Source organism: Salmo trutta, chromosome 37 (assembly GCF_901001165.1).
Source record: "Salmo trutta chromosome 37, fSalTru1.1, whole genome shotgun sequence".
In the NCBI taxonomy this organism is placed as follows: Eukaryota; Metazoa; Chordata; class Actinopteri; order Salmoniformes; family Salmonidae; genus Salmo; species Salmo trutta.
Genome location: NC_042993.1, coordinates 16,628,310 through 16,641,344, shown reverse-complemented (window position 1 = coordinate 16,641,344; position 13,035 = coordinate 16,628,310). Strand labels below are relative to the sequence as shown.

At 46.2% G+C, this 13,035-nt stretch overlaps 1 protein-coding gene across 5 annotated transcripts in view; it reads right to left on the bottom strand.

Moving 5' to 3' along the window:
• The window catches only part of LOC115177537 (protein spire homolog 1), a 57,660-nt gene that overhangs the window by 2,523 nt on the left and 42,102 nt on the right, over nt 1–13,035 (bottom strand). For 4 of the 5 annotated variants that reach the window (XM_029738415.1, XM_029738417.1, XM_029738416.1 and 1 more), the window contains 6 exons: nt 12,126–12,289; nt 10,194–10,293; nt 9,327–9,469; nt 887–1,024; nt 574–672; nt 166–449 (listed from right to left, as the gene is read on the bottom strand). In XM_029738415.1, coding sequence (XP_029594275.1) covers nt 166–449; nt 574–672; nt 887–1,024; nt 9,327–9,469; nt 10,194–10,293; nt 12,126–12,289 — 928 coding nt within the window. Of the gene's footprint in view, nt 1–165; nt 450–573; nt 673–886; nt 1,025–7,781; nt 8,662–9,326; nt 9,470–10,193; nt 10,294–12,125; nt 12,290–13,035 lie in introns of those variants that run through there. The other variant, XM_029738420.1, reaches the window with a different exon arrangement.

Below are 13,035 nucleotides of genomic sequence, written 5' to 3'. Positions count from 1 at the left end.
TGTGTAACAGAGGAGGTTCTGTCCCTGTCCCTCACTGGGCTCAGTCGGCTACAGTTGCTCTTAAAATAGAACATAACTTCAATTGAGAATATGTCTTGTAAATCTAAAACAGGGGCACATTTAAAAAAGCGTTATGATCTTGAGAAGAGGTAGAGGGGTGCCTACTTGGACATGGTCTTCTGAAGGCTGAGGCGGTGGTGGCTGGTAGAGGGTTTCTCAGGCTTGGGGGCTGCTGCTGCTCTGCTTGGTCCTGCTGCTGCTGCTGAGGCCGCTGCTTTAACTGTTGCTTTTCCTTTTCCTGCTGAAATTGCTGCTGCTGTTGGGGCGGCTGATGGACCAGCTATACTGGCAGCTTTCCCCAGGGCTGCTACCCGGTCCCTGGGTAGAGTGGTGGTAGAGCCCAGGGAATAGATGGGCAGGTTGGCATAGGGCTTGGAGGGCAGCCTCATCTGACAGAGAGACAGACATAGAGCAGAGTATGAACACACTCATAAAGACACTGGAGGTACAGTATAGGACTGTCAATATTATGGGCTGACTTTCTATCAGTGTGAGAGAACAGATATGACATACTTTTTGACAGCACTGTGAACACACAGGCCTTTTGCAGAACTGGCAGGTGTAGGACCAGGTGAACAAGGAAAACCTTTTGGATCGGCAACAGAAGCAAAGCTGTAACAAAGAATTAATTCAGATCAGGTTTAAGTTTAAAAGTTTAAGACAAAAGCAATTAAATCATTCAAAAAGCAGTGTGTGATCAAATCCAGTGACTACAAATGTTTTGAAAGGAACGTGTAAGATGATTTTTCCCAACAATAGGTACTGTGATGTTTAGTCCGAGAGACTTGTACTTCAGCTGGGTGAAAATGACCAGCGGTAAACTGACCTTTCCCTTCTTCATAGCGTTGTACACGTCCTTGTACTGTTGGAACTTCTCCAGGTCTGCTTTGACCAGCACCTGTCTGATGTGCATCACCTCTTCCACCGTCAGGGACAAGCACTCTACCGGGAAACAGAACTCCTCCTGAAAACAAGCACACACACACACACACACACACACACACACACACACACACACACACACACACACACACACACACACACACACACACACACACACACACACACACACACACACACACACACACCTGGCTAGGTTACTATGACAACCGCACTAACTGCCCTTGTTACCATTCTGTCCACACACACACCAGCACCAGCACCTGCACTCTGTCCGGGTTCAGACTAGTTTGGGGAAGAAAAAAAAAAAGTCTCCATTGTTCACTTGGCAAGACGAGGGGACAAACAAAGCACAAAGGGCAAGGAACGAGTAAACAACTTGAGTGATGACAAATAATGTCAATATTCCAGAAAATTCCAGAAATCAAATCAAATTAATCAAATTAAATTGTATTAATCACATGTGCTGAATACAACAGGTGTAGACCTTACAGTGAAATACTTACTTACGAGCCCCTAACTAACAGTGCAATTTCAAAAAATACAGATAAGAATAAGAGATAAAAGTAACAAGTAATTAAAGAGCAGCAGTAAAAAATAAAATATCAATATATACAGGGGGTGCCAGTACAGAGTCAATGTGCGAGGGCACCGGTTAGATGAGGTAGTATGTACATGTAGGTAGAGTTATTAAAGTGACTATGAATAGATGACAACAGAGAGTGGCAGTGGTGTGGAGGGGGGGTGGGGGGGCAATGCGAATAGTCTGGGTAGCCATTTGACTAGATATTCAGGAGTCTTATGACTTGGTGGTAGAAGCTGTTTAGAAGCCTCTTGGACCTAGACTTGGCGTTCCGGTACGACTTGCCGTGTGGTAGCAGAGAGAACAGTCTATGACTGGGGTGGCTGGAGTCTTTGACAATTCCTAAGGCCTTCCTCTGACACCGCCTGGTATAGAGGTCCTGGATGGCAGGAAGCTTGGCCCCAGTGATGTACTGGGCCGTTCGCACTACCCTCTGTAGTGCCTTGCGGTCGGAGGCTGAGCAGTTGCCATACCAGGCAGTGATGCAACCAGGATGCTCTCGATGGTGCAGCTGTAGAACCTTTTGAGGATCTGAGGACCCATGCCAAATCTTTTCAGTCTCCTGAGGGGGAATAGGTTTTGTTGTGCCCGCTTCACGACTGTCATGGTGTGCTTGGACCATGTTAGTTTGTTGGTGATGTGGACACCAAGGAACTTGAAGCTCTCAACCTGCTCCACTGCAGCCCCGTTGATGAGAATGGGGGCGTGCTCGGTCCTCTTTTTTTTCCTGAAGTCCATGTTGAGGGAGAGGTTGTTGTCCTGGCACCACACGGCCAGGTCTCTGACCTCCTCCCTATAGGCTGTCTCGTTGTTGTCGGTGATCAGGCCTACCACTGTTGTGTCATCAGCAAGTTTAATGATGGTGTTGGAGTCATGCCTGGCCATGCTGTCATAAGTGAAAAGGGAGTACAGGAGGGGGCTGAGCACGCACCCCTGAGGGGCCCCTGTGTTGAGGATCAGCGTGGTGAATGTGTTGTTACCTACCCTTACCACCTGGGGGCGGCCCGTCAGGAGGTCCAGGATCCAGTTGCAGAGGGAGGTGTTTAGTCCAAGTGTCCTTAGCTTATTGATGAGCTTTGAGGGCACTATGGTGTTGAACACTGAGCTGTAGTCAATGAATAGCATTCTCACATAGGTGTTCCTTTTGACCAGGTGGGAAAGGGCAGTGTGGAGTGCAATAGAGATTGCATCATCTGTGGATCTGTTGGGGTGGTATGCAAATTGGAGTGGGTCTAGGGTTTCTGGGATGATGGTGTTGATGTGAGCCATGACCAGCCTTTCAAAGCACTTCATGGCTACAGACGTGAGTGCTACAGGTCGGTAGTCATTTAGGCAGGTTACATTAGTGTTTTTGGGCACAGGCACTATGGTGGTCTGCTTAAAACATGTTGGTATTACAGACTCGGACAGGGAGAGGTTGAAAATGTCAGTGAAGACACTTGCTAGTTGGTCAGCGCATGCTCGCAGTACACGTCCTGGTAATCCGTCTGACCCTGCGGCCGGCCTTGTGAATGTTGAACCATCTAAAGGTCTTACTCACATCGGCTGCAGAGAGCGTGATCACACAGTCTTCCAGTACAGCTAGCGCTCTCATGCATGTTTCAGTGTTATTTGCCTCAAAGCGAGCATAGAAGAAGTTTAGCTTGTCCGGTAGGCTCGTGTCACTGGGCAGCTCTTGGCTGTGCTTCCCTTTGTAGTCTGTAATGGTTTGCAGGCCCTGCCACATCTGACGAGCATCAGAGCCGGTGTAGTACAACTCGATCTTAGTCCAGTATTAACGCTTTGCCTGTTTGATGGTTCGTCGGAGGGCATAGCGGGATTTCTTAAAAGCTTCCGGGTTAGAGTCCCGCTCCTTGAAAGCGGCAGCTCTAGCCTTTAGCTCAGTGCGGATGCCACCTGTAATCCATGGCTTCTGGTTGGGGTATGTACGTACTGTCACTGTGGGGACGACCTCATCGATGCACTTGACAGATGTGGTGTACTCCTCAATGCCATTGGAGGAATCCTGAGAACCTATTCCAGTCTGTGCTAGCAAAACAGTCCCGTAGCTTAGCATCTGCTTCATCTGACCACTTTTTTATTGATCTAGTCACTGGTGCTTCCTGCTTTACTTTTTGCTTGTAGGCAGGAGTCAGGAGGATGGAATTATGGTCAGATTGCCAAATGGAGGGCAAGGGAGAGCTTTGTATGCATCTCTATGTGTGGAGTATGGGTGGTCCAGAGTTCTTTTCCCTCTGGTTGCACATTTAACATGCTGAAAGAAATTTGGTAAAACTGATTTAAGTTTCCCTACATTAAAGTACCCGGCTACTAGGAGCGCCGCCTCTGGGTGAGCGTTTTATTGTTTGCTTATGGCGGAATACAGCTCATTCAATGCTATCATAGTTCCAGCCTCTGACTGTGGTGGTATGTAAACAGCTACAAAGAATATAGATGAAAACTCTCTCTGTAGGTAATGTGGTCTGCAGCTTATTATGAGAAACTCTACCTCAGGCGAGCAATAGCTTGAGACTTCCTTAGATATCGTGCACCAGCTGTTGTTTAAAAAAATACATAGACCGCCACCCCTTGTCTTACCAGACGCCGCTGTTCTATCCTGCCGGTACATCCTATTACCAGCCAGCTGTATGGTGATATTGTCGTTGTTCAGCCACGACTCCGTGAAGCATAAGATGTAACAGTTTTTAATGTCCCGTTGGTAGTTTAATCTTCCCAATAACTTGTCCATTTTTTTGTCCAAAGATTGCATGCTTGCTTGCAGAATTGAGGGGAGTGGGGGTTTATTCGATTGTCTCGGGCTTCTCCGCCTCCTCTTCACGCAGATCACTGGGGTCAGGGCCTGTTCCTGAGGGAGCCATATATCCTCCGCCTCGGGCTCGTCAGAGTTGTGAAAGAAGAAAAAGGATTCTGCTAGTCCATGGTGAGTATTCGCAGTCCTGATGTCTATAAGTTATTTTCGGTCATAAGAGATGGTAGCGGCAACATTATGTACAAAAAGAGTAAAAAAATAAGTTACAAACAACGCAGATAAACAAACAAAAACCACAATCGGTTGAGGGCACGTAAAACGTCTGCCTTCTGCTCCGGCGCCATCTTAAATGCTCTACTTAGTTCTTCTTGACTAAAAACAGACAAGGCCCCTCTGCTCTGTAGCTGGGATTGTGGTTGGTTTTCTGCTTCTTTCTGCCTGTTTCTGACATCAATAAATAAGCCTGCGGTGAGACTACGGAGATGCTACAGCTGAAGTCGGAAGTTTACATACACTTAGGTTGGAGTCATTAAAACTCGTTTTTCAACCACTCCACAAATTTCTTGTTAATATACTATAGTTTTGGCAAGTCGGTTAGGACACCTACTTTGTGCATGACACAAGTCATTTTTCCAACAATTGTTTACAGACAGATTATTTCACTTATAATTCACTGTATCACAATTCCAGTGGATCAGAGGTTTACATACACTAAGTTGACTGTGCCTTTAAACAACTTGGAAAATCCCAGAAAATTATGTCATGGCTTTAGAAGCTTCTGATAGGCTAATTGACATAATTTGAGTCAATTGGAGGTGTACCTGTGGATGTATTTCAAGGCCTACCTTCAAACTCAGTACCTCTTTGCTTGACATCATGGGAAAATGAAAAGAAATCAGCCAAGACCTCAGAAAAAAATTGTAGACCTCCATAAGTCTGGTTCATCCTTGGGAACAACAGCAAAGGACCTTGTGAAGATGCTGAAGGAAACAGGTACAAAAGTAACTATATCCACAGTAAAACGAATACTATATCGACATGACCTGAAAGGCCGCTCAGCAAGGAAGAAGCCACTGCTCCAAAACTGCAATAAAAAAGCCAGACTACGGTTTGCAACTGCACATGGGGACAAAGATCCTACTTTTTGGAGAAATGTCCTCTGGTCTGATGAAACGAAAATAGAACTGTTTGGCAATAATGACCCTCGTTATGTTTGGAGGAAAATGGGGGAGGCTTGCAAGCCGAAGAACATCAACCCAACCGTGAAGCACAAGGGAGGCAGCATCATGTTGTGGGGGTGCTTTGCTGCAGGAGGGACTGGTGCGCTTCACAAAATAGATGGCATCATGAGGCAGGAAAATTATGTGGATATATTGAAGCAACATCTCAAGGCATCAGTCAGGAAGTTAAAGCTTGGTCGCAAATGGGTCTTCCAAATGGACAATGACCCCAAGAATACTTCCAAAGTTGTGGAAAATGGCTTAAGGAGAACAAAGTCAAGGTATTGGAGTGGCCATCACAAGGCCCTGACCTCAATCCTATAGAAATTTGTGGGCAGAACTGAAAGAGCGTGTGTAAGCAAGGAGGCCTACAAACCTGACTCAGTTACACCAGCTCTGTCAGGAGGAATGGGCCAAAATTCACCCAACTTATTGTGGGAAGCTTGTGGAAGGCTACCCGAAATGGTTGACCCAAGTTAACAATTTAAAGGCAATGCTACCTAATACTAATTGAGTGTACAGTCGTGGCCAAAAGTTTTGAGAATAACACAAATATTAATTTTCACAAAGTCTGCTGCATCAATTTGTATGATGGCAATTTGCATATACTCCAGAATGTTATGAAGAGTGATCAGATGAATTGCAATTAATTGCAAAGTCCCTATTTGCCATGCAAATTCACTGAATTCCCCAAAAACATTTCCACTGCATTTCAGCCCTGCCACAAAAGGACCAGCTGACATCATGTCAGTGATTCTCTCGTTAACACAGGTGTGAGTGTTGACGAGGACAAGGCTGGAGATCACTCTGTCATGCTGATTGAGTTCAAATATAAGACTGGAAGCTTCAAAAGGAGGGTGGTGCTTGGAATCATTGTTCTTCCTCTGTCAAACATGGTTACCTGCAAGGAAACACGTGCCGTCATCATTGCTTTGCACAAAAAGGGCTTCACAGGCAAGGATGTTGCTGCCAGTAAGATTGCACCTAAATCAACCATTTATCGGATCATCAACAACTTCAAGGAGAGCGGTTCAATTGTTGTGAAGAAGGCTTAAGGATGCCCAAGAAAGTCCAGCAAGCTCCAGGACAGTCTCCTAAAGTTGATTCAGCTGCGGGATCGGGGCACCACCAGTACAGAGCTTGCTCAGGAATGGCAGCAGGCAGGTGTGAGTGCATCTGCACGCACAGTGAGGCGAAGAGTTTTGGAGGATGGCCTGGTGTCAAGAAGGGCAGCAAAGAAGCCACTTCTCTCCAGGAAAAACATCAGGGACACACTGATATTCTGCAAAAGGTTCAGGGATTGGACTGCTGAGGACTGGGGTAAAGTCCTTTTCTCTGATGAATCCCCTTTCCGATTGTTTGGGGCATCCGGAAAAAAGCTTGTCCGGAGAAGACAAGGTGAGCGGTGCCATCAGTCCTGTGTCACGCCAACAGTAAAGCATCCTGAGACCATTCATGTGTAGGGTTGCTTCTCAGCCAAGGGAGTGGGCTCACTCACAATTTTGCCTAAGAACACAGCCATAAATAAAGAATGGTACCAACACATCCTCGAGAGCAACTTCTCCCAACCATCCAGGAACAGTTTGGTGACGAACAATGCCTTTTCCAGCATGATGGAGCACCTTGCCATAAGGCAAAAGTGATAACTAAGTGGCTCGGGGAACAAAACATCGATATTTTGGGTCCATGGCCAGGAAACTCCCCAGACCTTAATCCCATTGAGAACTTCTGGTCAATCCTCAAGAGGTGGGTGGACAAACAAAAACCCACAAATTCTGTCAAACTCCAAGCATTAATTATGCAAGAATGGGCTGCCATCAGTCAGGATGTGGCCCAGAAGTTAATTGACAGCATGCTAGGGTAGATTGCAGAGGTCTTGAAAAAGAAGGGTCAACACTGCAAATATTGACACTTTGCATCAACTTCATGTAATTGTCAATAAAAGCCTTTGAAACTTATGAAATGCTTGTAATTATACTTCAGTATTCCATAGTAACATCTGACAAAAATATCCAAAGACACTGAGGCAGCAGACTTTGTGAAAATTCATATTTGTGTCATTCTCAAAACATTTGGTCACGACTGTATGCAAACTTCTGACCCACTGGGAATGTGATGAAAGAAATAAAAGCTGAAATAAATCATTCTCTCTACTATTATTCTGACATTTCAAATTTTTTAAATAAAGTGGTGATCCTAACTGACCTAAAACAGAGAATTTTTACTTGGATTAAATGTCAGGAATTGTGAAAAACTGAGTTTAAATGTATTTGGCTAAGGTGTATGTAAACTTCCGACTTCAACTGTATATTCAACAGTACCCCAGGTCTATTGCTGCTGCTGCAACTACTGGTCATCCTGGTGTTGTTCCAATAATGTTTTTCAATAACGTTTCTCAATAATGTGTCTCTATTCAAAGTAAAAAAAAATGTACCCAGCTAATGTTCTCACTCCCAGAAGAACCATTAATATACTGTGATTCTAATGCTGCTGCGGCTCCTGCTGCTGATCTTATGACTCACAGAGATACAGTGGGCTGCATTGTCTCTGGCCCAGAGAAAGGGAGGGAGGGGGAGAGCCTAGGGAGTATCAACAATAACAAAAAACAGGGAGTTTATACTTGCTACTGAACAACAGTACGTTATATACAGTATACACAACATGAAGGACTTAATTTATCTAGAGCATTGTTTTAATTGGCAGTGGCTCGCTAGACTACATAATGTTTGCAAGCACAACAACTATAACTACGGTTAAATGGAGGTAAGCTGAGTATGATGAAATGATTGGTACTCCAGTGAGGGATGCATCTGCTGTTGACTCTCAAAATGCATAATGACAATCACACCTAAACTGAAGGGCTTTCTATGAAAACAGCAACAGTCCTGGGCGAAGGGATGGGTCTCTAGGAAAGCAGAAAGCATTAGAAGAGATGATGATGAACTACGATGCGCCAGCAGGGACATAATGGGCGACTGGCAAACCTTGACAGGCTTTCCTCCCCTGCACAGAGCAGACAGGGCAGACCACACCATGCCCAAGACAAACACCTCGACAGGGTAGGAGCTCCGTAAGGGGTGGAGGGTGGAGGGAGGGGAGTGGAGGAGGAGGGGGGTCCAGGGGAACAGATGGTGGGCTATCCTCCCGACCTGAGAAGGACAAGGGTTATAGAGGTGTATGGAGGAGGGGGAGGACAGGGGTTATAAAGGCGTATGGAAGAGGGGGAGGTCAGGGGTTGTAGAGGTGTATGGAAGAGGGGGAGGACAGGGGTTATAAAGGCGTATGGAAGAGGGGGAGGACAGGGGTTGTAGAGGTGTATGGAAGAGGGGGAGGACAGGGGTTGTAGAGGTGGATGGAAGAGGGGGAGGACAGGGGTTATAGAGGTGGATGGAAGAGGGGGAGGACAGGGGTTATAGAGGTGGATGGAAGAGGGGGAGGACAGGGGTTATAGAGGTGGATGGAAGAGGGGGAGGACAGGGGTTTTAGAGGTGGATGGAAGAGGGGGAGGACAGGGGTTATAGAGGTGGATGGAAGAGGGGGAGGACAGGGGTTATAGAGGTGTATGGAAGAGGGGGAGGACAGGGGTTATAGAGGTGTATGGAAGAGGGGGTGGTCAGGGGTGTGTGGGGGAGAAGAGGTGGGGGGATTGGAGGTGGGGTGTTAGGAGCATCTTACATCACCTAACAGAAAGAAGATGGAGGCTGATGAACACAAGACAAACTGACACATTATTCAGGAACCAAAATCTCCAATGTGCTCATTTTCTCCAGATTGATAAACTCTTCTCTTTTCCTTGTTCTCTTCTGTTACTCACCAGAGACTTGGAGCTCTGTCTGGATGGGGGTATGAACTGCCGTACATTGGTGGGCGTTTCCTTCTCAATGGAGTGTCTCCTCTGGGGGGCCTGCCGTCTCTCAGGCTGGGGGGTGGAGGAGATGGGCAGGAACATGGGTGGAGCTGGGGGTGGGGGGAGAGAGGATATGTGTGATATACCTTTCTGTAGTACTGTAACCCTTATATTACCAGTTAAGTTGACTGAGAACACTCTCTTTGACAGCATTAGTCTCAGCATAGAAGAGCTGTCAGGTGAACAGCTGAGAGCTGTGAAAGCATAGAATTACATATAGAATTCTAGGATCTCCATGATAACCTTAACCATAGCTTCATCGCCTCCCGAGTGGCGCAGTGGTCTAAGGAACTGCATCTCAGTGTTAGCTGTGCCACTAGAGATCCTGGATTGAGTCCAGGCTCTGTCGCAGCCGGCCGCGACCGGGAGAGCCATGGGGCGGCACACAATTGGCCCAGCGTCATCCGGGATTGGCCGGCAGGAATGTTCTTGTTCCATCGTGCACTAGCAACTCCTGTGGCGGGCCGGGCACAATGCACGCTGTCACAGTCGCCAGGTGTACAGTGATCCTCCAACACATTGGTGTGGCTGGCTTCCAGGTTAACAGGTTAAGCGGGCATTGTGTCAAGAAGCAGTGCGGCTTGGCGGGGTTGTGTTTCGGAGGACGCACGGCTCTCGACTTTCGCCTCTCCCGAGTCCGTACGAGAGTTGCAGCGATGAGACAAGACTGTAACTACCAATTGGATACCACAAAATAAATAAACCCTAGCTTCATGTCCACACCCTGGTTGAACACTAACCCCAACCCTAACTATGGCCTTCTGGTCAACTCACTCTTCCTGCCCAGTACAGACTCTGGAGATGTGTCATCTACCACCGATGTAGAGACACTGGAGCTACTGGCTGACCTTCGACCCCCAATGGTGATGTCATCCTGTAGGGGGAACAACAGAGAGCAGTGCTGTAGGATGTACAGTTGAAGTCGGAGGTTTACATACACCTTAGCCAAATACATTCAAACTCAGTTTTTCACAATTCCTGACATTTAATCCAAGTAAAAATTCCCTGTCTTAGGTCAGTTAGGATCACCACTTTATTTTAAGAATGTGAAATGTCAGAATAATAGTAGAGAGAATGATTTATTTCAACTTTTATTTCTTTCATCACATTCCCAGTGGATCAGAAGTTTACATACACTCAATTAGTATTTGGTAGCATTGCCTTTAAATTGTTTAACTTGGGTCCAACGTTTCGGGTAGCCTTCCACAAGCTTCCCACAATAAATTGGGTGAATTATTGGCCCATTCCTCCTGGCAGAGCTGGTGTAATTGAGTCAGGTTTGTAGGCCTCCTTGCTTACACACGCTTTTTCAGTTCTGCCCACAAATTTTATATAGGATTGAGGTCAGGGCTTTGTGATGGCCACTCCAATACTTTGACTTTGTTTTCCTTAAGCCATTTTGCCACAACTTTGGAAGTATGCTTGGGGTCATTGTCCATTTGGAAGACCCATTTGCGACCAAGCTTTAACTTCCTGACTGATGCCTTGAGATGTTGCTTCAATATCTCAACATAATTTTCCTGCCTCATGATGCCATCTATTTTGTGAAGTTTATCAGTCCCTCCTACGGCAAAGCACCCCCACAACATGATGCTGCCACCCCCGTGCTTCACGGTCGGGATGGTGTTCTTTGGCTTGCAAGCCTCCCCCATTTTCCTCCAAACATAATGATGGTCATTATGGCCAAACAGTTATATTTTCGTTTCATCAGACCAGAGGACATTTCTCCAAAAAGTAGGATCTTTGTCCCCATGTGCAGTTACAAACCGTAGTCTGGCTTTTTTATGGCGGTTTTGGAGCAGTGGCTTCTTCCTTGCTGAGCGGCCTTTCAGGTTATGTCAATATAGGACTTGTTTTACTGTGGATATAGTTACTTTTGTACCTGTTTCCAACAGCATCTTCACAAGGTCCTTTGCTGTTGTTCTGGGATTGATTTGCACTTTTCGCACCAAAGTACGTTCATCTCTAGGAGACAGAATGCGTCTCCTTCCTGAGCGGTATGATGACTGCGTGGTCCCATGGTGTTTATACTTGTGCACTATTGATTGTACAGATGAACGTGGTACATTCAGGCATTTGGAAATTGCTCCCAAGGATGAACCAGACTTATGGAGGTCTACAATTCTTTTCTGAGGTCTTGGCTGATTTCTTTTCATTTTCCCATGATGTCAAGCAAAGAGGCACTGAGTTTGAAGGTAGGCCTTGAAATACATTCACAGGTACACCTCCAATTGACTCAAATTATGTCAATTAGCCTAACAGAAGCTTCTAAAGCCATGACATAATTTTCTGGAATTTTCCAAGCTGTTTAAAGGCACAGTCAACTTAGTGTATGTAAACCTCTGACCCACTGGAATTGTGATATAGTGAATTATAAGTGAAATAATCTGTCTATAAACAATTTTTGGAAAAATTACTTGTGTCATGCACAAAGTAGATGTCCTCACCAACTTGCGAAAACTATAGATTGTCAACAAGAAATTTGTGGAGTGGTTGAAAAACGAGTTTTAATGACTCCAACCTAAGTGTATGTAAACTTCCGACTTCAATTGTATACTGATGTCAACTACCTGAAGACACACACACACACACACACACACACACACACACACACACACACACACACACACACACACACACACACACACACACACACACACAGACAAATGCACATGCGAGCACACACACATACACACACACACTAACGTCAGAGTCGGAGCTGTCCAGTTCTGACAAGGTAGGTGCTTTCAGCCTCTTCCTCTGACATAGGGCCTGGGCTCCACCCCCTGGTGTCCCTGGCCCTCCATTGGACAGACTGCTGAGGGTCATGGTGCTGGAAGTCTTCCTGCGGCCATCAGGGCTGGACACATCTGGACAGAGAGGTTGTCACAAGAAGACTGATCAGACAGAGGACAGCTCAAATACCCAGGGGTGATTTCAGCAGTATGCAACGTAGCTAACTATACTGAACCCTGCAGATAGAAATGTCATGAATAGAGCTGGGAACAGAATTCCCAGCTCCACATGACAGACAAACATATCTGTTCTATGTGATACATTTCTATTTTAGTGTTCGGTAAAATTGCACCGTCCTGAACAGACCCGAGGGGAACACACCAGCGGTAGGGAGGAGGAAGTGTGAGTTGAGGAGAGACGGAGAAGCAGCCTGGTGTTAGACACACACAACATGGATTCTACTTTCATGACCCTTTAAGACCTCGAATGAGCAGGATTCTAATGAAACCCTAACCCTAGCTGACTCCCTCCCTCCTAGCCTCATTGACAACTTCTCCCCCCAAGAAAAAGATAAATAAAATAGGGAGGGAGGGGGTGACGGAGGAAGGGATGGAGAGGAGAGTGCTGGAAACAGCAGATGATCAGTAGCAGAGGCCGATCTGATCTGTGGATGCTTTGAGGCATTGCCAGGCTCTCTCCCTCTCGCTCTCTTTCTTTCTCTCTCTTTCTCTCGCTCTCTCACTTTCTCTCCCTCTCTGTGAAAAGGACCACGCAGTGAGAATGTGAATACCTCTTCTGGAAAAAGCTAAAATATGAGCTCATTACCTCAGTGGGAGGCCAAGGCCCTCCTCCTTTACTGCTGTCCTGGAGCTTCTAAACC